This window comes from Schistocerca serialis, chromosome 2, assembly GCF_023864345.2.
Source record: "Schistocerca serialis cubense isolate TAMUIC-IGC-003099 chromosome 2, iqSchSeri2.2, whole genome shotgun sequence".
Classification (NCBI taxonomy): Eukaryota; Metazoa; Arthropoda; class Insecta; order Orthoptera; family Acrididae; genus Schistocerca; species Schistocerca serialis.
In genome coordinates, this window is record NC_064639.1 from 1,140,079,301 (window position 1) to 1,140,106,400 (window position 27,100).

Sequence of the window (27,100 nt, forward strand, 5' to 3'; positions counted from 1 at the left end):
TACTTTCTTGTAACGCCACTAGAAAGCATTGGAAAGACGAGCACGATTGCATAACATCTGTTCACACTTGCGTTGAAACTAAAGCAAAAGTATCTGGGAAACATGCTAAAATTGATAGACAAGGTGGACGGAATCGGTTATTGTGATATAAACGCGGGCAAATGCCACGTTCCACTGTATCAAACATTCGACAGTTTACTGTTTCTCACAAAAGCTGTCCGCTTAAAAACGAACACACGTTTTAATGTACTGGGTGTTTCAAAAATGACCGGTATATTTGAAACGGCAATAAAAACTAAACGAGCAGCGATAGAAATACACCGTTTGTTGCAATATGCATTTTCAGGCAGACAAACTTTCGAAATTACAGTAGTTACAATTTTCAACAACAGATGGCGCTGCGGTCTGGGAAACTCTATAGTACGATATTTTCCACATATCCACCATGCGTAGCAATAATATGGCGTAGTCTCTGAATGAAATTACCCGAAACCTTTGACAACATGTCTGGCGGAATGGCTTCACATGCAGATGAGTTATACTGCTTCAGCTGTTCAATTGTTTCTGGGTTCTGGCGGTACACCTGGTCTTTCAAGTGTCCCCACAGAAAGAGGTCACAGGGGTTCATATCTGGCGAATAGGGAGGCCAATCCACGCTGCCTCCTGTATGTTTCGGATAGCCCAAAGCAATCACACGATCATCGAAATATTCATTCAGGAAATTGTCGGCCGTGCGATGTGGCCGGGCACCATCTTGCATAAACCACGAGGTGTTCGCAGTGGCGTCTAAGGCAGTTTGTACCGCCACAAATTCATGAAGAATGTCCAGATAGCGTGATGCAGTAATCGTTTCGGATCTGAAAAACGGGCCAATGATTCCTTTGGAAGAAATGACGGCCCAGACCAGTACTTTCTGAGGATGCAGGGACGATGGGACTGCAACATGGGGCTTTTCGGTTCCCCATATGCGCCAGTTCTGTTTATTGACGAAGCCGTCCAGGTAAAAATAAGCTTCGTCAGTAAACCAAATGCTGCCCACATGCATATCGCCGTCATCAATCCTGTGCACTATATCGTTAGCGAATGTCTCTCGTGCAGCAATGGTAGCGGCGCTGAGGGGTTGCCGCGTTTGAATTTTGTATGGATAGAGGTGTAAACTCTGGCGCATGAGACGATACGTGGACGTTGGCGTCATTTGGACCGCAGCTGCAACACGGCGAACGGAAACCCGAGGCCGCTGTTGGATCACCTGCTGCACTAGCTGCGCGTTGCCCTCTGTGGTTGCCGTACGCGGTCGCCCTATCTTTGCAGCACGTTCATCCGTCACGTTCCCAGTCCGTTGAAATTTTTCAAACAGATCCTTTATTGTATCGCTTTTCGGTCCTTTGGTTACATTAAACCTCCGTTGAAAACTTCGTCTTCACATCACTTGCAGCGCCATCTGTTGTTGAAAATTGTAACTACTGTAATTTCGAAAGTTTGTCTGCCTGAAAATGTACTGTTGTCCCAAGCATATTGCAACAAACGGTGTATTTCTATCGCTGCTTGTTTAGTTTTTATTGCCGTTTCAAATATACCGGTCATTTTTGAAACACCCTGTAGTTTTTCTAAGACCTATATGATAGGGTATTGAGATTGTGCCTGTGCTAAGAGGACTTTTCATTCAGTTTCTCTTCAACCTAGAGGGAACGGAGTGCACGCTGCAAAATGACTGCCACGGGTTGAGAAACTATGAGGAGAAACGTTGCATAGACTCCCGACAGCAGTTACCGAAAGTTGTATTGCACTCATAAAACTGACAGTTCTTCAAAGGTGGCTGCCTGCGTATCTACGAATGATAGTCTCATTGAAGCCAATACATTTGTTAAATCGCAATGCAAGAGTCTGAATTTGAAATACACTAGGCTATTGATTATCACACAGACCCACAGCCAAAAAAATTGAGTCAAATGATCACTTTTGACGTAAAATACAAACTATGAGAGTGAAGTGGTCACGTAGACGCAAAGTTGCAACATTTGTTCACGGTGAGAGCTGAATGTTCGATCGATGGCTTCCCGATGATTACGGTTCGGCTGTTACCTGGACTTAGAGGCAACTGCTGAAGTCGGGATGTTACTTGAACTGGTTTCGAAATCGGAACTGTTGGCTTCGAGTCACACAGCTTTTTAAATACTGGCTGAGCGGAAGTATATACGTCCCACTCTGTTTTCGGACATTTGATTCGCATAGGGAAATAGTGAGGCAACTTTTGCGCCGCCTGTGTCGCCGTCGGCGTCACCGGTCAGAGTGCAGTCTTTCGCAAGCCACACTATAAACCTGTTGTTACTCTCACGTTGACGTTTGCCGAGTAAGAAAGCAAGAAGACCTACCAGTATTGCCCGGCGGGGGGGGGGGGGGGTACGCCACAGGATGCACCAGTCGCCGCAGTGGTATCATCATTACTTACGTCTTTTGCAAAACACTCGTCTGCTGTTTGGTAGACACTTAGGATGTGAGGTACAAAATAAATATGCCTGAAGAATGGAGCACAGAGATTGTATGATCTGTTCTTGTGGAGAAAATATACAGAAACAAGAAACAAATTTGAATTAAATCAGCATACGAGAAACATGTGAGAAGCTAACTGTTCAGATTCCCGATCACGGTACCACGTCATGTGAAAACTTACATCTCTCAAGATCATCAACCTGCGCCTAACTGCATGGCGGACAGCTCCCGTTTCGTCCGATATTCCGTCCAAAAAACTGATTCCCCTTGCCCAACTTCCAACCAACGACTGCCAATGTGACAGATGAGAAGAATAACAAAGTTTAAGGAACCTCGGGGAAAAGAGAGGAATCTTCCCACTTCTGTCATACAAGACCCATATTTTATTGTCCCAAGGTTGGCCCTGGGATAATTCCGAGTTATCGTTACTGGTCAACCTGTGTGTACCATGTACCATGTGGAATAATGCAATCTCATTGGATAAATTAAATTTTTGGAGTGAAAGGGAACTGATGCTGCTACACTAGTCAGCTGGCACTGTTTATCTGGGACTTTGAGGTAAGCAATGAAAGTAAAAATGTTGTGCACAGATTATCCCAAGGAAATGGCAAGGCAGCACGTAGGCAGACACCTGCTCCGTTCACACAAAGCCAGTGGAGTGGAAAACAGGCTGGCTTCCGTGAAAGTTGATCAATGCCCAGGCAGATGTTCTCGAACTAACTGGATTGACAGGCTGCCCTCTGTCGACGAAGGATACCCATAACCATACCTGAACTGCAAAACTGCAAGGAGGGGCTAACCCACCTCTCTAAGTACAATTTTCCATTGTCCACAAACATAACCACAAAATAGTGTCCGAAAAAGAATTGATGGAGCACAGTGATATGTGACAGTAGCGTCACAGAATACCAGCTGTTCCCACATTTTTCCTCTGAAGGTGCGCTTTGAAAATCCTGGTGCTTATATGGAACACTTTGTTTATGCTGAAGGTTGACCTTTATATTTGTCATATGCACAGTCTTGCAATCCAGATGCCATCGTCGTGTCTTAATATATACACTCCTGGAAATTGAAATAAGAACATCGTGAATTCATTGTCCCAGGAAGGGGAAACTTTATTGACACATTCCTGGGGTCAGATACATCACATGATCACACTGACAGAACCACAGGCACATAGACACAGGCAACAGAGCATGCACAATGTCGGCACTAGTACAGTGTATATCCACCTTTCGCAGCAATGCAGGCTGCTATTCTCCCATGGAGACGATCGTAGAGATGCTGGATGTAGTCCTGTGGAACGGCTTGCCATGCCATTTCCACCTGGCGCCTCAATTGGACCAGCGTTCGTGCTGGACGTGCAGACCGCGTGAGACGACGCTTCATCCAGTCCCAAACATGCGCAATGGGGGACAGATCCGGAAATCTTGCTGGCCAGGGTAGTTGACTTACACCTTCTAGAGCACGTTGGGTGGCACGGGATACATGCGGACGTGCATTGTCCTGTTGGGACAGCAAGTTCCCTTGCCGGTCTAGGAATGGTAGAACGATGGGTTCGATGACGGTTTGGATGTACCGTGCACTATTCAGTGTCCCCTCGACGATCACCAGTGGTGTACGGTCAGTGTAGGAGATCGCTCCCCACACCATGATGCCGGGTGTTGGCCCTGTGTGCCTCGGTCGTATGCAGTCCTGATTGTGGCGCTCACCTGCACGGCGCCAAACACGCATACGACCATCATTGGCACCAAGGCAGAAGCGACTCTCATCGCTGAAGACGACACGTCTCCATTCGTCCCTCCATTCACGCCTGTCGCGACACCACTGGAGGCGGGCTGCACCATGTTGGGGCGTGAGCGGAAGACGGCCTAACGGTGTGCGGGACCGTAGCCCAGCTTCATGGAGACGGTTGCGAATGGTCCTCGCCGATACCCCAGGAGCAACAGTGTCCCTAATTTGCTGGGAAGTGGCGGTGCGGTCCCCTACGGCACTGCGTAGGATCCTACGGTCTTGGCGTGCATCCGTGCGTCGCTGCGGTCCGGTCCCAGGTCGACGGGCACGTGCACCTTCCGCCGACCACTGGCGACAACATCGATGTACTGTGCAGACCTGACGCCCCACGTGTTGAGCAATTCGGTGGTACGTCCACCCGGCCTCCCGCATGCCCACTATACGCCCTCGCTCAAAGTCCGTCAACTGCACATACGGTTCACGTACACGCTGTCGCGGCATGCTACCAGTGTTAAAGACTGCGATGGAGCTCCGTATGCCACGGCAAACTGGCTGACACTGACGGCGGCGGTGCACAAATGCTGCGCAGCTAGCGCCATTCGACGGCCAACACCGCGGTTCCTGGTGTGTCCGCTGTGCCGTGCGTGTGATCATTGCTTGTACAGCCCTCTCGCAGTGTCCGGAGCAAGTATGGTGGGTCTGACACACCGGTGTCAATGTGTTCTTTTTTCCATTTCCAGGAGTGTATAATTCAACTTTTACGTCGACAAAAGCCCTACGTTATTGAGCCAGTACACTAAGCGTTTAATATTCACGCCTGAAGTACCATGGTGCTGTAGTCCTAAGTCATGGCTTGTGATTATTTGTCTTCGTAAAATGAATGTCTCTCAAGACAAGAGCCGTTTGGCTTTATTCACTGTACTTTATCAGCATGTGATGTACCAAGGCCCATTACGCGTTCCGAAAAAGACAGTTTTAAAACTATCGAAATCTAAGTGAAAGTTCCAATAAACCTTCATTTGCAAGTCATTGACTGATATTTTCAAACTCTCCAAGTTAACAGAATTAATAAAATTTTAAAAACCGAGGAACATTTTTATTCGCTGGTTACTTAAATTTTAAATCATAACTGATAACACAAAAATCTTGATAAAATTTTTAAAAAGTAGGAAAAAATATTGAAAGAATACGATGTTTTCGATAGTTCTTTGGGGATCACTTATTCACTTCCATATACAGTTTGCGAAACCCTGCAGTAGACAGTGCTCACGAAGGTTTTATAAAATCCTCTTTTCTCATTTTAAAAATGTGGCAGTTGACAATAAACACACGAAGATTACGGAAGTTCTGCTGCAGACACTGTATTTGCTACATACGTTTAAAAGCAATCGGAAACAAGTGAATGCTGCTCAATGTCATCAGATTCGTGTCGAGTTTCTTCTCTACTTGGAGCACCACCACAAAGATTCTTATTATTGTTGACAAAATGCCGTTCCTCTTACAGAAACCGTAGCTTACCCCGCATCTATGTCGTGTGGTACCTACGTTGTACTTTAGTAGCTTTGGCTTATCCTCTCGCTGCATATAACGAGAGAGTCTGGTGCTTTTACAGCAACGGATTCGGCCCGCTTTGATTTTCCGTTTGACCAAATTTCTAGAGCACTTTTGCGAAACGTTTCGACGTCGACATTAACAAGCGTTATATCACTGTACTCGCTATTTCATCTTTCGACTGCTATTAAAAACTACATCATGCTATTAAAAATATGTTTTCTTCAATATCTCTGTTGATACAAAAGTGAATAGTATTAACCGTACAACAAAATTAGTGTCCCTATGCCTCCTATAATTTGCCATGAGTCTCCTATCAATATCTGGAACCGTTCAGTTTGACCACGTATCTCGGATACCCTTGCGAAAAGTTTCAATGAGAACACTAAGAAGCGTTAAATCACTGTACTTGGCTTTTCAAGATTTTTCAATGCGTTGTAGCAAATCTCGTTTGATGAAAGGGTAAAGAATATTAACCAAGCAACAAATTACGACAAGCGTCTAAGCATACCAACAACTGTCGTAAAATTAGTTTCTGTATCTTTTACACTTCACCAAATAGAAGGTGCGCACGGTTGAGGTGATTCGCCGCCGCCAACTTGCCTTGGTCCAGGGACTGTGTGGAGGCGCTGAGGTCGAACTCCGACTTGGCCCTGGAGAGCGGCTTGAGCGGGCTGTGCTGGCTGGCGGCGTCGCCGATGGAGCGCATGTCCAGGCACGACGCGTCCATCGACTTGGTCTTGCGCAGCTGCGACGACATGGACACCCGGTCGTCCTCGGTCCGGTCGCGTTCCGCCTCTGAGGGCGCGTCCTCCGAGTAGAAATTCACCTGCGGACATCCCGAGGCTCAGCTAACAACGGCTGACTTGGTAAAACAAAGACAGAACATCCAGGAACATTTAATGTCTGAAAAATCTGGCACACATTATTCCACGTATGCCTTCCCATAGCCACTGTTCAGAGTTAGTTAATGATCAAAAATAATACCACAATTTGCATGTTTTAAAAAAAAAAGTTTTTCAAATGAAGGCGTCTTTTATCGATTGGTGCAGGTAGTATTGTCATTACTGCCATAATAAGATTTTATAAACATTGCACATCTACCTTCACATCCACACTGAAGAGCCAAAGAAACTGATACAACTGCCAAATATCGTATAGGGCCCCCGTGTGCACGCAGAAGTGCCGCAACACGACGTGACATGGACTCGACTAATGTCTGAAGTATTGCTGGGGGTGGGGAATTGACACCATGAATCCCGCAGAGCTGTCCATAAATCCGTAAGAGTACGAGGGAGTGAAGGACTCTTCTGAATAGCACGTCGCAAGGCATCCGATATATGTTTAATAATGTTCACATCTGGGGAGCTTGGTGGTCAGCGGAAGTGTTTAAACTCAGAAGAGAGTTCCTGGAGCCACTCTATAGTGATTTTGGACCTGTGGGGTATCGCACTGTCCTACTGGAATTTACCAACTTCGTCGGAATGCACAATGGACATTAAAGGATGCAGGTGATCAGACAGAATGCTTAAGTATGTGCCACCTGTCAGAGTCGTATCTCGACGTATCCCATATCACTCCCAATTGCACACACCCCACACCATTACAGAGCCTCTACCAGCTTGAACAGTCCCCTGCTGACATGCAGGGTCCACGGGTTCATGAGATTATGTCCATGCTCGTACTTGTCCATCCGCTCGATACAATTTGAAATGAAACTTGTCCCACGACGCAGCATGTTTCCGGTCATCAACAGTCCGATGTCGATGTTGAGGGGTCCAGGCGAGGCGTGAAGCTTTGTGTCGTACGGTCATCAAGGGTGCACGAGTGGGCCTCCGGTTCCGAAAGTCCATATCGATGATGTTTCGTTGAATGGTTAGCACGCTGACACTTGCTGAAGGCCCAGCATTGAAATCTGCAGCAATTTTCGGAAGGGTTGCACTACTGTCACGTCGAACGATTCTCTTTCAGTCGCCGTTGGTCCCGTTCTTACAGGATGTTTTCGGGGCGCAGCGATGTCGGAGATTTGATGCTTTACCGGATTCCTGATGTTGACGGTACACTCGTGAAATGGTCGTACGGGAAAATCCCTACTTCATCGCTACCTCGGAGACGCTGTGTCGCATCGGCTCGTAGGCCGCCTATAACACCGCTTTCAAACTCACTTAAATCTTGATATCCTGCCATTGTAATAGCACAAACCGATCTAACAACTGCCCCAAACACTTGTTTTCTTATATAGGCGTTGCCGACCGCAGCGCCGTATTCTGCCTGTTTAGGAATCTCTGTATTTGAATACGCAAGGCTATACCTGTTTCTTTGGCGCTTCAGTGTAACTCTACAACGTTTCGTACACACATATATTTTAATTTTAACCCCTCGTTAACTGCTCTTTCTTTCCGTTAGAACACTTTTCTTAACATATTGAAATATTTTGTTAAACTTTTATTTAAACTTCTTATTTACGGTTTCTACATATACATACAACGTAAGGATACAGTACACCATGTTTTAGAGTTGTTATCGTGTATTCTTTCCACTACGCATTAAGAAGTTTTATTGTCATTTTACATAAAATTTACTATACAGCCATTAATTTGAAAACTATAACACATCACTTACGTATAACTAAAATTTGTATGGTAGAAAGTAGTATACAAATCAAAGAACAAGAGTGTAGAAGAATACAAAAAAAAATCAAGAGACAATCTAACTACAACATATGTAATTGTCAGTATCAATTCATAGCATTCAACCATTGATTTTGTTCCTAAAAACCGCAATTTTAACAAATCATACAAACCTCGCGTTCGATGGTCAAAGCCAGCTACAAAAATTACGTTGTGTACGAACTGTATTTCAGATGGATATTACTTATAACGGTTGCTGTTTACCCGGCAGTTCGTGCTTGGCTTTGCAGAACATTGAAATCCGATATGACTATATAACTGGGCAGTTTTTTCCAGACAGCTCTTCACTGTAGATAACAGTATGATATGTGGAAGGTCTGAAAAGTCTTTAGGATACAACATAAACAGCAAGGATCCCAACATTCTTCCCTGCAGTACGCCTGCAGTTACTTCTACGTCTGTCGATAAGACCCCATCGAGATAGAATGTTGCATAATCTCTTCCAAGAAATGTCCAATCCAGTCGCGTATTCGGCTTGGCACGACTATCGGTCTTCTACGGTCACACCACTGCTTTCTTACCTTCTTTCACTCATCTTGTTGTCTGATGCTATGTGATCAGTAGGTGAGGGGGCGACATGGAAGGCCTTGTTACAGCGAATGTACGGTCTGCAAGTGGCTACGAGCTGCAGTACTGCGGTATACCTGGACGTGGGCTCTCACCTGCCGCAGCCTGGCGGCCATGACGGCCTCGACGCCGTCGGGCAGCGCCTCCCTGGACTGCGCCACCTCCTGCCAGGCGTCCAGCCGGCCCTCCAGCGCCTGCCGGCACTGGCTGTGGTGCAGCAGGTAGTGCTTCGCCAGCGAGCACTGGCGCTCCAGCACGAACCCGTAGCGACGGCGCTCCTGCGTCATCGCCTGCAACAGTCACATTACACGTGGTAGCATTCGAATCGTACGAGAATGACGAACCTTCACAACATACGAAGCGCTCTCGCGAAATTATTCCTGAAAGCTGGACGAATTAAGAGGTTAATACACTCCTGGAAATGGAAAAAAGAACACATTGACACCGGTGTGTCAGACCCACCATACTTGCTCCGGACACTGCGAGAGGGCTGTACAAGCAATGATCACACGCACGGCACAGCGGACACACCAGGAACCGCGGTGTTGGCCGTCGAATGGCGCTAGCTGCGCAGCATTTGTGCACCGCCGCCGTCAGTGTCAGCCAGTTTGCCGTGGCATACGGAGCTCCACCGCAGTCTTTAACACTGGTAGCATGCCGCGACAGCGTGGACGTGAACCGTATGTGCAGTTGACGGACTTTGAGCGAGGGCGTATAGTGGGCATACGGGAGGCCGGGTGGACGTACCGCCGAATTGCTCAACACGTGGGGCGTGAGGTCTCCACAGTACATCGATGTTGTCGCCAGTGGTCGGCGGAAGGTGCACGTGCCCGTCGACCTGGGACCGGACCGCAGCGACGCACGGATGCACGCCAAGACCGTAGGATCCTACGCAGTGCCGTAGGGGACCGCACCGCCACTTCCCAGCAAATTAGGGACACTGTTGCTCCTGGGGTATCGGCGAGGATCATTCGCAACCGTCTCCATGAAGCTGGGCTACGGTCCCGCACACCGTTAGGCCGTCTTCCGCTCACGCCCCAACATCGTGCAGCCCGCCTCCAGTGGTGTCGCGACAGGCGTGAATGGAGGGACGAATGGAGACGTGTCGTCTTCAGCGATGAGAGTCGCTTCTGCCTTGGTGCCAATGATGGTCGCATGCGTGTTTGGCGCCGTGCAGGTGAGCGCCACAATCAGGACTGCATACGACCGAGGCACACAGGGCCAACACCCGGCATCATGGTGTGGGGAGCGATCTCCTACACTGGCCGTACACCACTGGTGATCGTCGAGGGGACACTGAATAGTGCACGGTACATCCAAACCGTCATCAAACCCATCGTTCTACCATTCCTAGACCGGCAAGGGAACTTGCTGTTCCAACAGGACAATGCACGTCCGCATGTATCCCGTGCCACCCAACGTGCTCTAGAAGGTGTAAGTCAACTACCCTGGCCAGCAAGATCTCCGGATCTGTCCCCCATTGAGCATGTTTGGGACTGGATGAAGCGTCGTCTCACGCGGTCTGCACGTCCAGCACGAACGCTGGTCCAACTGAGGCGCCAGGTGGAAATGGCATGGCAAGCCGTTCCACAGGACTACATCCAGCATCTCTACGATCGTCTCCATGGGAGAATAGCAGCCTGCATTGCTGCGAAAGGTGGATATACACTGTACTAGTGCCGACAATGTGCATGCTCTGTTGCCTGTGTCTATGTGCCTGTGGTTCTGTCAGTGTGATCATGTGATGTATCTGACCCCAGGAATGTGTCAATAAAGTTTCCCCTTCCTGGGACAATGAATTCACGGTGTTCTTATTTCAATTTCCAGGAGTGTAGTATGATGAAAAATTTTCATCTGTACCATTAAAGTGACCCTCAATGGAATTTTCAAACCCTATTCTACAAAAACCGTAAAGCTGCCTGAGAACATTCGGTGTTTAGTAAAATTGTAACGTTTCATTCCCTGGGAAAATCATGTCTGTTTGACCAGTAGTTACGGTGTACGCTAGAATCAGTTTCCGATATCTGGAGTAAGGTGCCTCTTGCAAATCAGGAGATGAAGAGTTGGTCTTTCCTTAATACTAATCGTTTGTAGAGGAGGCCTATGGGGCTCAATCAAGAGCGAATGATTTTTCCAACATGGCGGATGTTTCCAAGCTATAGCTGTAAAACTACGATGTTGTTGTCGTTGTGCTCTTCAGTACAGTGAATGGTTTGATGCAGCTCTCCATGCTACACTATCCTGTGCAAGCTGCTACATCTCCGAGTAATTACTGCAACCTACGTCCTTCTGAATCCGCTTAGTGTACTCATCTCTTGGTCCCCCTCTACGAATTGTACCCTCCATGCTTATCTCCAGTACTAAATTGGTGATCCCTTGATGCCTCAGAATGTGTCCCATCAACCGATCCCTTCTTCTAGTGAAGTTGTGCAACAAAATGTTCTTCTCCCCAATTCTGTTCAAAAGTGGTTCAAATGGCTCTGAGCACTATGGGACTTAACATCTGAGGCCATCAGTCCCCTAGAACTTAGAACTACTTAAACCTAACTAACCTAAGGACATCACACACATCCATTCCCGAGGCAGGATTCGATCCTGCGACCGTAGCGGTAGCGCGGTTCCAGACTGAAGCCCCTATAACCGCTCGGCCACTGCGGCCGGCCCCAATTATGTTATCTGTCTCCTCATTAGTTACGTGATCTACCCTTCTAATTTTCAGCACTATTTTGTAGCACCACATTTCGAAAGCTTCTATTCTCTTCCTGTCCAAACTATTTATCGTCCATGTTCCACTGCCGTGTATGGCCACACGCCATACAAATACTTTTAGAAACGACTTCCTGACACTTAAATCTATACTCGATGTTAACAAATTTCTCTTCTTCAGAAACGCTGTCCTTGCCATAGCCAGTCTACATTTTATATCCTCTCCACTTCGACGATCATCGGTTAGTTTGCTTCCCTAATAGCAAAACTCATCTACTACTAAGTGTCTCATTTCCTAATTCAATTCCCTCAGCATCACCTGATTTTATTCGTCTACATTCCATTATACTCCTTGATATTGATGTTCATCTTATATCCTCCTTTTAAGACACTGTCGATTGCGTTCAACTGCTCTTCCAAGTCGTTTGCTGTCTCTGACAGAATTACAATGTCATCTTCAAACCTCAAAGTTCTTATTTCTTCTCCATGGATTTTAATTCCTAATCCAATTTTTTCTCTCGCTACTGTAAATTAAAACACGTAAGTGTAGACTACGGCAGCTTCCCTAGTAGCCTGCATCAGTTAAGGTCGTACGCACAGTACCTGTTAATCAAGTGAGTTGCATAGCTGTGTGGCGTTTTCTCATAACGATCTATTTCTTCACGTATGTCATCAACAACTTACTAGATTCCCCTTCAAAACGGAAGCGGTGAATTGTCTAGATGAGTGAGGATACGTAAAAGGCTGGGTAACCTACAGAAAATTTTTGTTCTCCATAGTTATCCTTCTGTCTCTAAAACAGTATTTACAGAAAAACTGAAATTGTCAATGTTTATTCGAAAATTGTTAAACAGAGGAATGTAGTTGTAAAAATAGAGAAAACAATACAGATTTATCACACAGCCCTAGAAAACGCAGGCGAAAAAAAAATGGCAAGACAAAAATATATCAAACATCACCTCACTACTTCGTCGAACTTATATAAAACATTTTTCTGCTATGCATAAATTATATATCTGTAAGTACCAATACTACCAATAATCTTGATAAAGCCGCAATTTGCTACAACATTACGTAGTGTACCAAAACTACCGAACAATCCTTTTGGTATAGTACAACTCAAAAAGACGCTTTTGAAAGCTCCTCGTTGGAAGAAGCATTTTGCACCAGAGTACTATTCGCACGGGCACCAGGTTTCTTGAGTCCGATATTCTGAAAGTTGTGAGTATCAAAACAGTTTTTGCAGAGCGACTTGGAGCAAGCAAAAAGGGACTCCCGGAATCTGAGATACTGTTTAGAAAGTGTTATTAATTCCTAGCTTAGAAATTTGTTGACCCCTTAATGAGACATGAGGCATTTCTTCTATCATGGAAAACTGGCAGAATTGGCAAGTTTGTTTCCCTTGAGCAGATGTGTGGTGCTCTGTGGGTTTCATGGTTTTGCTTGCTGCGTGAGCTGTTGACGAAACAAAACTTGAGAAGTAGCGGCGGCAGATCGTTCACTTCTGCACGCTCATCGCGCTCCTGGTTACTGAGTTAGTGAATTAAAATACAAATGAGAAATACTCACGATCAGTCATAGGTAGATGTATGTAGAGTTTTATTAGATACGTTTCGTGAAAACAGTCTCGTTCCGAGTTGTTGATCACGAGATATCTAAATTTCAATTAAGTACTGAAATTAGAATTCATGGGACTGCGTGATGGCAGTAAAGTACCATTGCCGTATCGGAGGGGCGACAGCACACGCAAACCGCCTCTGCTTCCAAGTGTAGAAACCTCTTGTCAACCAGCGGATGGACGAATCCAAGGAATGAACGACTGACGAATAATAGTGTTCTAAAAACAGTATTTTGTAACGGTAAGAATGAAACAAGATTTATTTCAGAAAGTGTTCCTGAAGTCATTCCATTGGAGGAACCAATATATTGCACTAAAATTTTGAGAGAAAAATAATTCATGACGTGTCTTCTCTGACGTAAAAACAAATTCGAAAGTTATAAACAGGACTGACAGACAACTGTGTATACAGAATAGGTTAGATCTTCACTGAGGTCGGAATTATGCCAGATGGCAGTTCATCTGAGCTATACCATAGCCTATGTAATAGTTCATTTCCGGTCGTTTTGTTTTCCCTACTCATCTACATCTACATCATACTCCGCAAGCCAACTAAATGATATGACTCAGGGTACTTCTGGTATCACTAACTTACCTCCCTTTCCAGTTCCAAGCTCGAATGGCGTGTACGAAAAATGATTGTCGCTAAGCCTCTACATTAGCTCTAGTTTCTCGAATTTTCTTGTCATGAAATTTGTCACGGAATCTGTGACGGAATTTTTCAAGAAATTTTCTTATCGTGGTCTGCCTCCAAACTTAGTGTATAGAATTAATAGATACAAAAAGAAAGAAGAAAAGAGAGGGAGAGAGATACAAAGAACAGCAGCGCGTCATTGGTTCGTCACGTATATTTTCATCCACCTGCAAGGACAGATGCTGCAAAGACGTTGCAAGGAAAGCGTTGTGCTATTACTATGAAGATTCTCCTGAAATGACGTGAAAATCAGAGATGTTAGAGGCCACATAGTGACTTGCCGACACTTGTCATGTGGAACAGAAAAGACGCAAATGATACTGGTAACTAAAGTATGTCATACACTCTATGGCGAAAATGCAGACTATTTCGCGGGGCGTTATCAAATATCCTATTATATCTTCCTCCCTTTTGGGGTTTTATTTCTTTGTCTTTCCCTGTCTGTTGCTGCTTCGCTATGTGTTCCTCTTAAAAGTGATACACGAAAAGTGCACAGATGGTGTAAAAGCTGGGTCGGAGAACGTTTCGCGGTACTCACGGTCTTGAGACTGGCCTCGCAGAAGGCGTCCAGCTTGGCGCGCTCTTCCTCCAGCGCCTGGAGGCTCTTCACCTCGCGGTCCAGCGCCACAGCCGGGGGTTTGGCGCGGGTCTTCTTCCTCTGCTTCTTGATGGCCGCGGCCGCCTTGCTGTACGTCTCAGAGCGTTGTTTGTGTTGCTGCAGGAAGCGCTTCTGCTCACTCTGTAATGAAAAAAGGGTGCATGCTAAGTGAAAACTCGTCTAAATTTGCGGCTTGTAGTGATAAAATAACCGAACAAATCACATCAACAATTTTTACTGCAGAAACGCACGTCTCCTGGAGTTGTTTTTTCAGTCCGCTGTGAAAGACATTCGTCCTAAAACGAGGCATACGCGTGCCGGGTGAATCGAAGACAGCAACAAGCGCGCAAGTTTAGCAGTAATTCTTAAGAAAATGTTATTAAGTTAGCCCTTGTTCGAATGGTTCAGGTTCGAATATCTAGACTGATGGCACAAAAATTTACAAGGAACGGTTTGAAAAATCAAGCAAAATTCTGAGAACAGTAATATGAAAGACAAAACTTTCTGGAAAGGTGTCGATAGTTTGGCGTCCAGTAGATTACCTATACCGGAACTTAGCTCATCGCCTACTCTCTTGAAGAGAAAATGGCACAAATGGCTCTGAGTACCATGGGACTTAACATCTGAGGTCATCAGTCCCCTAGACTTAGAACTACTTAAACCTAACTAGCCTAAGGACATCACACACATCCATGCCCGAGGCAGGAATCGAACCTGCGACCGTAGCAGCAGCGCGGTTCCGGACTGAAGCGCCTAGAACCGCTCGGCCACACCGACAGACTCTTGAAGAAAGCTCAACGAAGAAATTCGTGTGCATCTTTCGTACATGCAGAGATTTTAGTATTCTCTTGGATAAGAATGTTAGCTTGAAATAATAAGTCAAAGACCTGTTCCAAGAAATTGATCCACAAGTCTCCGATGAGATATCATTCGAGAGCTCTATCAAAAGCGGTGAGGCACAGTCAAAGAAACCTTAAAATGCCTAGTGTATTTCACTTCAGAGTTGAATGGCTATTGAGAGTGATACTTGAGTACTATAAGGATTGTCGAAGTAGCCTGACAAAGTTGTAAGGCTATTTCAGCGCAGGTTGTACTGGGAAATAATTGCCATTTCCAATGTAACCAACTCTGAAGTAGCCACTCTGTCCGTTCCACTTTCAAATGCAAGCACTTGACACCCTAAAATGCGGTAACGCTTAGACATCTGTGAGTCCGTGAATTGCCACTTGTTCAGATGTGATAAATTTTAGCTAAGTGAGCAAAAGCTATGATAGTTCGTTTCGGGGAAAAATAAACGCAAAACAAGCCGGGTGGCTGCTTGCATCTGCGCGCGCAATGACCTGAGTGGCTAACTTCAATGCTAATTCAATCGGAAACGGCGCAACGTATCCAAGTTTCTTCTTATCAGGTATTTCTCAGCGAAACGTATCCTTCAACATAATTTACAGACTGTTTTGACCACCCTGTAAAAATGGTGCACAGTCGACATTTAAATCTCCAGTACGAACTATTTCATTCACTTGAACTATATTTTTCCCATTACCTTCGTACCAACACTTTGACCACAAGGAAAGATCGCGTCCTCTACACTCCCTAGGAGCCTTTCGTCTAGGGACTACTGTTGCAACTATCGCTTAGCTTAAGTTACCTAATCTGGCATTGTTAAGTAGAAAGGCTCACATTTAGCTTTACGTACTCAAAACGGAAACAAAGATTTCATTCGTTTGCATAAGCGTCTACTGACGGAAAAGTATGAGTTTGTGAGTGCATCTTTTCAGTTTCCACGACTATGAATAGATTTTTGAGACCACAGGTTTTGTATTATTCTACTTAATGTCGAAGAGTGTTCGAAAACCAATAGTTGTAACGGTTAACAATGTTCCACAAACAAGTCTAAATTGACGAAAATTTATATATTTCACCTTCAGAAAGCAACATTCATTCACGATCGGCCGTAACTCCTTACTGAGTACGCTGAGAGAGGTGACAGGAGGAATCCCTTTGTCACGACTTGATCTACATTTGGCAAAGTTTATCAAGATGCCGCAACAGCCCTTGCTATATATGAGCATCAATAAGACACTGTGAAGATGCTTGGCTTTTGACAGAAAACATAAGAGCAGAGTTACACCTACCGACTGTTTCTTGCCAGTAGATACTGATGGTAAAAATATCTCCTACTGACTCTTAACCAGCTGTCGCTCGTTGTTTATCTCAATCCAGGAAGCAGATAATAGGGGCGAATCGCCTTCTAGAGACGTGTTAAGTGTTAGAGTTCTCAGCAATGCTACTTAATTGAAAATCTGAGGCGTGCGGAGTGGCCGCTTGGTTTGAGGCGCCATGTTACGGATTGCGCGGCCCCTCCCGCTGGAGGTTCGGATCCCCCCTCGGGCACGGGTATATGTGTGTTGTTCTTAGCATAACTTAGTTTAAGTAGTGTAAGTCTAGGTACCGATGACGTGTGTTGTTCTTAGTATAACTTAGTTTAAGTAGTGTAAGTCTAGGGACCGTTGACCTTAGCAGTTTGGTCTCGTAGGAATTCACACACATTTGAACATTTCTTTTGAGAAGACAGTACCTTGCTCCATTAGCAACATCGCCCAGGGATCAAACAATGTTAACTTTTAGTTACAAATTTTCCGTTTCCTCACCTGTACGACTTTTGTATCTTTCTCCAGGTTCGTCTCCAGAGGCACCAGCATGTCCACGTAGAACGCTTTCAGCTGCAGGAAAACAAAAATTAGTTATAATCCAGACTGCTGAGAAAGTTGGTTCGGCACAATGTCTTAATGTTATGGAACTGACAGAGACAGATTTATCCAGTTGTATACTCACTATATTCATCTGCTGCTCGTGTATCTCCTTGTAGACGTCAACTATCTGAATAAGAGCCGAACCTGAAACATGAAGAAAAAAGACGTCAGTGCAGCCCGAGCCGGGAATCTGCACAGTAATATTTGACTTAAAAGCGGGGCAACAGCAAAGAGCGAATGATTTTCGTTCCCTATTTCACTGCAAGACCCCGACTGGATTTGTTCACCGTTAATGGTGTTTGCACGGGCAAACGAGCGGATACGGCAAAAGCAAACTAAAAGCGGAAATCTTGATTGACTACCCGCTTCGTATGTTTTTTCTAGAGCATCGATCAAACAGAAACATGCCAGTTAATGTCGACCGCTTGTATTTCAATAATTACTGTCGTAATTGAAACACGTAGGCGAAGAGGTATAAATGTTAACGAGACGATGCTATAGCTGGCACAGTTTAAAAATTGCAAAAAAATTGTAATTTCCTTGGCCCTCTGCTTTTCCTAACAGGTGTAAATGGTCCCTCATTAAATATAACGAATTAGTCAAAACTTATGAGACACACTTAATGCGCGAAAATTTAGGAAGTAATTAGCACTGTTACCCTTTGAAAATTGAGAATATTATGATAAGGATATAAATGAAAGGGAAGAACTTTCTCAAAAGATAGCTTCAAAATATAATTAGACTCTGTGGACGTTGGCGAGTACCAACAAAGTCACGCTTGTTACGGTTTTTGTTACTAAGATCAAGAAGTTTGCACGACAACAAGAAGTTTGCACGACAACCAAAAAATTTGCTCGAGACTTTATTAGCATTTGTAGTGTAGTAAACCGAGTTTTGAAAAAGGGCTGAAAGATAGAAATGAATGAGACATTGATCCGTGCTTGATTTCAGACACTTCCTTTTCGCTGGGCGGAATATCCCCCTGTTGTGAAGCTTTTTTCCTTTTTCGGTCCCACAAATAGGCTTGTTTGCAATAACTCTGGTTCGGAGGCCTACAAGACGTAAAGAAAAGAAAAACAGTACACCTGGAAGGTCGATCTCGATTTTGAACAAACGATGGTATGTGCCACTTGTGAAGATAGTAGACGTAGTGATAAAGGTTTCAACAACTTCCGCCAACAGATTGCGTAGTGACATAGCTAATACATCGTCATCTGCATCTACCCTTTAAAAGGGCATGCTCGCAGCTAGACGGCTCACTGTGGAGCAGACTTGTGAAAAGAAAACAGGCAACCTTGCGTCGGAGAGGCAATCGTACGTGATGCAGTCATACGAGCGAGTTTGAAAGGGGACAAAGAGTGTCCTTCCGAGTGGCGAGATGGTCCTTTCGGAGAATTGCCACGAAAGTTGGACGTGCTGCGTCGGTTGTGCAACAATGCTGGTACCTCTGGTCGTGTGAACATTCTCTCACCCGTAAACGAAGTTCTGTACGTCTACGCTGCATAGTCACTCGCCAGGATCGTCGCATTGTAAGGGCAGCAGTGACAGGTGACAGGTCGTACAGCTGCCACAACACAGATAAAAAGTCGTGTGTGCCCAGACGTGTCAACACGAACTGTTGCGAACAGGTTATTAACCGTGCTGGGACACACACCTCTGCCCACCTTCCACTCACGTCATTAGAGAGAGAGAGAGAGAGAGAGAGAGAGAGAGAGAGAGAGAGAGAGAGAGCAAAAGCTCGAACTGGGGAACGACAGGGAAGAAAATCGGTGAAATCGGTTATGCCGTTCCAAAGGAATGACGCCGGTATTCGCTTCAGGCGTTTAGGAAAATCACGAAAATTCAAGTGTGGGTGGTCAGACGGAAATGCGAACGGCCCTCATCCATAATATGAGATCAGTGTCTTATCAGTGGACCACCACCCCTCGGTCTCTTCTTCTAGATCTCCATCTACATACATACTCCGCAAGGCAGCGTACGATGCATGGCGGAGGTACCCCGTAACACTATTAGTAATTTCTTTCCTGTTCCACTCGCAAATAGAGCGACTGCCTGCATTTGAGCACGAATTTATACTATCTTATTTTCGCGGCCTTTACAGCGAATGTTTGTTTGCTGCAGTAGAATCGTTCCGCAATCAGATTCAAATGCCAGTTCTCTAATTTATTTCAGTTGTGTTTCCCGAAGAATCTAGCAGCCCACCCCAGCATTTCCTCGACTTCTTGCTTTAATCTGACCTGGTACAGACCCCGAACACTGGAGCAGCACTCAAGAATAGATCGCACGAGCATCCTGTAAGCAGGCTACTTTACAGATGAAACAAAATTTCCTCAGTTATCAGAAGTTGACCATTCGCCTTCCCTACCAGAATCCTCACATGCTGGTTCCATTTCATCTCTTTGCAACGTTTCTTCTTTTAGTGTTCAACCCTGAGGTTGGTTTGCAGTGGAGCACCATTCCCCTCTTCTGTCTGCCTTCCTCTTCATTTCCACGAATCTGTTACATCCAACGTCATTCATGAGCTGTTGCATGTATGATATCCTTGGTCGCCCCCACCGATTCCTTCCCTCAATAGTTCCTTCTGCTATTGTTACAATGATGTTGTTGTGATGTAGGATGTGCCCTACAAGTTTGTCTCTTCTTGTTCGGATGTTCTCCACAGAACTGGTTTCCTGTACTCTTCTAAGCACCTCTTCATTTGTTACTTTGTCTCTCCAGCTAATCTTCACCATCCTTCTATAGCACCATATCCCCCTGGCCTTTAGTCGTGTTCTCTCTTCTCTTCCAATTGTCCAAGTTTCACATCCGTATAGGGCCGCACTCCAGACGAAAACTTTCATGATAAGTTTCCTTATTTTTAGACTGATATTGTTGCTGGTGAGTAAGTTACTTCTCCGATTAAATGCAATTTTGGCCTTTTGTATTCTGCTCGCAATTTCTTTCTGGCTTCTACCATCCCTTGTGATTTTGCTTCCCAGGTAAGTAAATTGCTCTATCACTTCCAGCTCCTCTCTTCCAATTCTCATTCTCAGAGGTTCATATTCTGCTCCTGTACTGCATACTTTCACTTTAGTCTTTTTCTTGTTTATTCTCATTCCATACTGACTGCATAGAACTTTTTACATTGTTTTGAGGACTGCCTCTAGATCTTCTTTTGTCTCCATGACTATAGTAATATCATCTGCATAACTTAGCATGTCTATCTTTTTCCCATTAATTTTGATACCCACCACAGTAGTTTCTAGAACTTGGTCTATAGCTTCCTGGATGTAAGGATTGAATATTAGAGGAGAGAGAGCACATCCTTGTCCTAATCCTTTTCTAATATTTGCTTCTTGTTCCTGTTGACAGTTCTTAATCACTGCCACCTCATTCTTCTTGAAACTGAGTATCACACGCATGTCTTTGTACTTTATTCCATTTTTCCTCAGCACTCTGAACTTCTCTTGCCAGATAATGTCATCAAATGACTTTTCCATATCTACAACGGCAATATAAGTTGGTTTATTTTTCTGTAATTGCTTTTCGATAACGAGTCTCAGTGCCAGAATCGCCTCTCTTGTTCCCAGTCCCCTTTTGAAATCAAACTGATCTTCACTCAGCATATCCTCCACCTTCTCTTCAATTGCCTTCAGAACTATTTTTATGAGAATCTTTGATGGAAGTGATATTAGGCTTCGAGTTCGGTACTTTTCACATTTTGTAGCTGCTGCCTTCTTTGGTATAGGAACGATGATACATTTCTGGAAGTCTGTCGTTATCTATTGTGTGTTATAGACAGACCTAATAAGTTTAAGCAGTATCATTTTCATGCTGTCACCAGCATTCTTTATTAGTTCTGCAGGGATGTCATCAATATCCGTTGCTTTGTTGTCCCGTAGTTCTTTTAGAGCTCTGTCAAATTCTTCTTGCAGAATGTGATCTCCCTTGACATCTTCGTCTACTTGCTCTTCTCTTCCTATTACTTGATCCGAAAGAGGTATTCCGGCATACAACTCTCTATGCAACGTTACGTCCCCAGATATTTAAAAGACGTGACGATGTCAAGAAGGAGGCTACTAAGGTTGTATCCGAACATTAAGGGTTTGTTTTTCCTACTCATCTGCGTAAACTTACATTTTTCTACATTTAGAGCGAGTTGCCATTCGTCAGATCAACCAAAAATTTTGTGCAAGTCTTCTTGTATCCTACTGAATTTCGACTACTTCCCGTACACTACACAATCATCAGGAAACAATCTCAGATTGCTCCCCACCCTGTCCGCCAAATATGGTATATCAGGTGCAATAACTATCCCTTATACCTGATATACGATATGCATTTCTTGATGTACGGCACATACAACTGCTTCTTGAACATACATAAATGTATTTGGTCACCAGACGATGGGTGGTCCCGAAACATGCTGTGAATGTGGAAATAAAAATATCTCCAAAAACAGCTACGATATTTTTTCAGCAACCAACAAGCATTTCAGAGTCATTTTTATTACAAGTGATGTGCCAGTGCCTTGTGCTCGCTGCCCTGTAATTAAGTTACCCAAGTGCAACGGTCCTATACAGATGACAGTCCTCTGCTCTTTCAAAGTTTAGTTGAACTGGTTCTAAGGCTTCATGTGGAATGTTTATATATGCTACTGTGCAAAAATTAAGGAGGGAGACAAAGTTTAATTTATTTACTCAATCGAAATTAATCAAAATGCGGGAACATGTTGCAAGAACCCTCTCCAGTCGTCCACAGAACGTGGGACGTCACATGGCGTGAGGTCAGTAGGTCTACAGCGCCAAATGGGGCTGGACCCGCAACTGGAAGTTGTTGAAGGATGGGAGAAAGACAGTGCATGGTAATTTGCTGGCAGTTGCGGAGTCCACGCTGGTATTCTTGATTACAATGTGGCCCGGAGACATCACACGGGGAAAACTCATCGGGAGACTGAGAGAAGGATGAAATGTAGGGAGTCTAGCAGTTCTTTGTTGTTCATAGCATTGTTTCAAGTGCAGGGGCAGCGTTCTGAACGCTGGTGCCCGAAGGAGAGGATGTGGTTGCCCATGGTCAACTACAGCAGCAGAAGATCAGTACATTGTGCAATACGCAAAACGGAACGAAGGTCAATCAGTGAGGACAACTGGCATCACATTTCACAGGACTGGAAAGCACGCAGTCTCCACAATGGCACGGTGATTGCATGAAGGTGGCCGGCAGCTGTGGCCGAGAGGTTTTAGGCCCTCCAGTCTGGAACCGCAGGTTCGAATCCTGCGTCGGGCATGGTTGTGTGTGTCGTCCTAAGGTTAGTTAGGTTTAAGTAGTTCTAAGTTCTAGGGGACTGATGACCTCATATGTTAAGTCCCATAGTGCTATGAGCGATTTGAGCATGAAAGTGGTCTCTTTGACGGATGACCAGCACGTTGTCTCCTGTTGACTACCGCACATCGGCGGAACCGTTTGTGATAGTGCCAAGAGCACAGGGGCTGGAGCAATGAGGACTGGGTTAACGTGTTGTTCTTGGATGAGAGCAGATACCGTCTGAGTAGTGATTCTAGGCGTACCATCATGTGACGACAGATGGGAATACATAATGTCCCTGGAGCACTGTCGAACATGGTCGTTTTGCTGGTTCAGGTGTTACGTTTTTGGGAAGCGCAATGTTACACAGGGGTAAAAAAAAGTAAAGCAGTCGTCAATCGAAGACCCCAGTGCTTTTCTAGGCATTGTCCTGTGCCATCCTCCGACCTTTCAACTGAGTTACCCATCGAGCTACAGAGGGACGTACAATTCGACGTGGACTCCGAACTTCAGTGCAACACGGTATTTTTCATATCATCAAACTCTTCCAGAGATGAGAGAAGTAATAGGCGACACTCATTAATGCTAAGATTGATCGAGATTCGAATACGATCTACCGGTCTACGGGTACTCACCGGTAACCGTTCTTATGACACTGTACTCCTTCCCCAGCAGCGTCTTTTCAGGGGTGCATTTGCCTCTGACTTTATTTCTATGGCTGACAATGCTTAGGTAGGAACCTTGGAACGAGGTGTTATTCGGCAAATGGACTGGTCAGCCCGCTCTCCTTACTTAAATCCCATCGAGCAGGTGTGGGATGTGGTGCAGGGACCATCGGGCAGTTGATAACAGCGCTGGCGGGGGGAATGGAACACCCTGTCACAAGAACTCCTTGCCAGTTTTGTGGTCATCACGGAAGCACTTTGTAGAGAATGCTATGCTACACTGTCTCCCCGTTTGTAATGTCTATGGAACCATTATGAATCGCGATGACTTCAGCGTAAGTATTTCCTTTGAAGAGACGTGTCATTTGTTTTCCTCTCAGTGCTTACTTCTTTCATTTACGTTCTGTAGTGTAGTGTAGCAGTTATTTCTATGTATGGTCCAAATTTAATTGAAGTATGTTACTTGACAGAAGCACATAGTGCGAAAATTCCTTTTGTCCTTACGCCTTGCAGACCACTGTACGAGTAATTTTATCCACTGGCGTTTCCTATTGAAGGCAATTGCAGACCCCCTTTATTTTAATTGTTTTTTCTGTTAACGTTATTTCGTTACCTGAGTTATACCCACTAAGTATATTTTATTCTTATTTTATTACTGTTTCTTAATACCAAGCACATTTGTCGTGTATAACGTATTTTGGACATAGTTCAGTTGTGTTTTGTAATGAAGTTCGTTGTGTTAACTACGAAAATATATTTAAAAAGTCGTAATTCCCATCCATTTCCACTCAACAGATTTTTCTTTATTGGTAACAGCACTTTACTCGTGGCAGACTGAAACGGTACGATGGATCGCTACCTGAACAGAGATTTCGGTTTCTCCCAAACCCGGATAACAGAAGGCAAAACGCTGAAAATACACGACTATCGCATAGCTGATGGAATGGTAATCCAGCTTCTGTGAAGTAATGACAAATGCTAGCTTGTTCTTAGTATGTACTTCAATTTTCAAAGTGTTGGGAAGAACACTTGTTGCGGATATTGAATTCGAATTATCTGTTGCGTAACAGCGTCGTCTTGAAGCAACGCCCCAACAATTTTCGTACTCGACATGTGACGGTCAAGGGCGGAAACCTGGTCAAAACAGTGCTTCAGGCCGACGCTATCACTCTGCTTGTAATCCAAGTTCTGAAATTTTCGAAGTCTGGTAACTGATTATTTTGAAATGTTTAATTTATTCCTGATGCTAGCTACATGTTTCCATGATTCCTTTTGAATGAATTTCCTTTCTGGGACGTGAGTCAATTTACGATTCCAATTTATTGAAGTAACCACTCAGCATGTTATAAATGAGTAAAGACGCACGAATTTATTCTACAGACCAGTTCATGACCGATATTTGGAAACCAAACCGCGAACTCTACAATATCGGTTGTCTATGCTAATCACTAGACCTTCTAGCGCCTCCGTCCACCCTTGAAACCCCCGCTGTACGCTTGGCAAGGAAACGTCTTCATCAGCGCAAACTTGCAGCGTTTAGTGTAATTTTTCCTCACAAAATTTTTCAAAAAAGTCTTGTGTTGTGCAACAGCTAAATATTTTCAACATAGCTTTTCTGAAAACACAAATGGCAAGCTCTTGAAAAAATAAGACAAACAATATGGCAAAACTTTACCCTCTCAGAGACGTAGACAAAAATATCATAGAAAAACAATAAATTGTTCCTGAAAATTGTCCTTGAAAGCCGAAAATTTGTAAGGTAGGATCAATAGTGGGTAGGTACTTCAATAGGTTAGTTACATGTCTCACGGTAACACCAGGCACACTTCTGATGCGGTACGGAGAGCAGGTGCATCATAGCGTGCGACTGAAATGGTGCGGCAACTTGAAACACATTTGTCCTCTGCCCATTCCTGCTTAGCCGTTTTTAACTTCCTGTCGATCTCGTTTTTTAGACTTTTGTACGGCCTTCCACCTTCTCAACTTATTGCATTTTTATATTTTCTCCTTTCATCGATTAAATTCAATCTATCTTGTGTTACTCAAGGATTTCTACTAGCTCTCATCTTTTTACCTTTTTGAACCTCTGCTGCCTTCACATTTCATCTCTCACAGCTTCACAATCTTCTTCTATTGAACTCCATTCCCCTGTTCTTGTCAATCGTTCCCTAATGCTCCCTGTGAAACCCTCTACAACCTCTTGTTTCAGTTTATCCAGGTCCTGTCTCCTTAAATTCCTGCCTTTTTGCCGTTTCTTCAGTTTTGATCAGAAGTTCGCAACCCATAAATTGTGGTCAGAGTCCACATCTGCCCCTGGAAAAGTCTTACACTTTAAAACCTCGTTCCGAAATCTCTGTCTTACCATTATGTAATCAATATGTAACCTTCCAGTGCCTCCAGTTCTCTTTCACGTATACAATCTACTTTCATGATAATATCCTAGCCCGTATCGTCCGCTGGCCACGTTTAAAAGGATATCAAACAGTTTGATCTAAAGTATGTCAGCAGCTCGTTGTCGTGCGGTAGCGTTCTCGCTTCCCGCGCCCGGGTTCCCGGGTTCGATTCCCGGCGGTGTTAGGGATTTTCTCTGCCTCGTGATGACTGGGTGTTGTGTGATGTTCTTAGGCTAGTGAGGTTTAAGTAGTTCTAAGTTCTAGGGGACTGATGACCATAGCTGTTAAGTCCCATAGTGCTCAGAGCCATTTGAACCATTTTTTGATCTAAAGTATCCTGTCAACGCCGTCGGTACCGATAACATTCATGAGGTACTTTGTATTAGTATACGAGGGGTTTTCAGTAAGTGATGCAGCACACTTTTTTCTGAAAGCAGTTTCGTTTTGTTATGGATTCCAATACACCATATTATTCTCCACCCCTTTGGCTGCAAAAAAACTATTTTTCAACATTATCTCCGTTCAACAATACATCATATTATTCTCCACTGCTTTGACTGCAAAACGCTATTCTACAACATAATCTCCGTTTTATTTCCGGTTCGAAATGATGAATCCATGTTTCACCGCGTAAGCAATTCTACACAGATCTTTCTTATGGTCCTCTGTTAAGCGGTGAGGAACCCAGCGGACACATACCTTTAAATTCAACTGGTGGATGAGCATGTCAGCACTTCCAGCAGAGACGTCCAGCTGAGAACCAGGTGTTTCATTGTACTCAGTCGACCAACTCGAATGACACTGTCCGCACTTGCCAGCATTTCGTGAGTCATACCCTTGTGGAGTCGGCCGGCACGTAGGAGATCAGACAGGGTTGCGATGACGACAGACTCCTCGCACAACGACTTACCGTGCTTTTGTTCACTGCCAGATCTCCATAGGCATTCTGCAAGAGCCTACTAATATCTGCGGTGCTCTGATTATCCACCAAAAGAAACGCAATGGTTGGAACTCATCTTCGTTACAGACGCCATTTTGAAGGCCACGTATAGCACCGCCGTCTATCGGAGCTTCCATGAAACCGTAGGAGCTGAAGCGGTAACGTTCTACGATATCCCACAATCAATTCCGCACTTTTTCAATCGAAATTGTTTACTTATTGAAAGGCCTACATATTTGATGTCCTTTTTCAAGACGTCCAGTGCCAAATTGTGATAGGAAATTAATAAAACGTAAGTACATTAATAAGGTTTTAGCTACGTTAACTCCTCATTGAAACCCATCGGATCAACTAGACTAGATGACCTCCACAGCTTAAGCATGAGGAAAGAGAGGGTTTCGTCAAAGGCCAGAATTTT

At 44.6% G+C, this 27,100-nt stretch overlaps 1 protein-coding gene across 1 annotated transcript in view; it reads right to left on the reverse strand.

Moving 5' to 3' along the window:
* The window catches only part of LOC126456671 (brain-specific angiogenesis inhibitor 1-associated protein 2-like), a 555,769-nt gene that overhangs the window by 54,403 nt on the left and 474,266 nt on the right, over positions 1-27,100 (reverse strand). The window contains exons 4-8 of the mRNA XM_050092412.1: positions 17,484-17,545; positions 17,300-17,371; positions 14,589-14,789; positions 9,128-9,322; positions 6,379-6,604 (exon numbers count right to left, since the gene is read on the reverse strand). Of these exons, the coding sequence (XP_049948369.1) occupies positions 6,379-6,604; positions 9,128-9,322; positions 14,589-14,789; positions 17,300-17,371; positions 17,484-17,545 (756 nt within the window). The remainder of the gene's footprint in view (positions 1-6,378; positions 6,605-9,127; positions 9,323-14,588; positions 14,790-17,299; positions 17,372-17,483; positions 17,546-27,100) is intronic.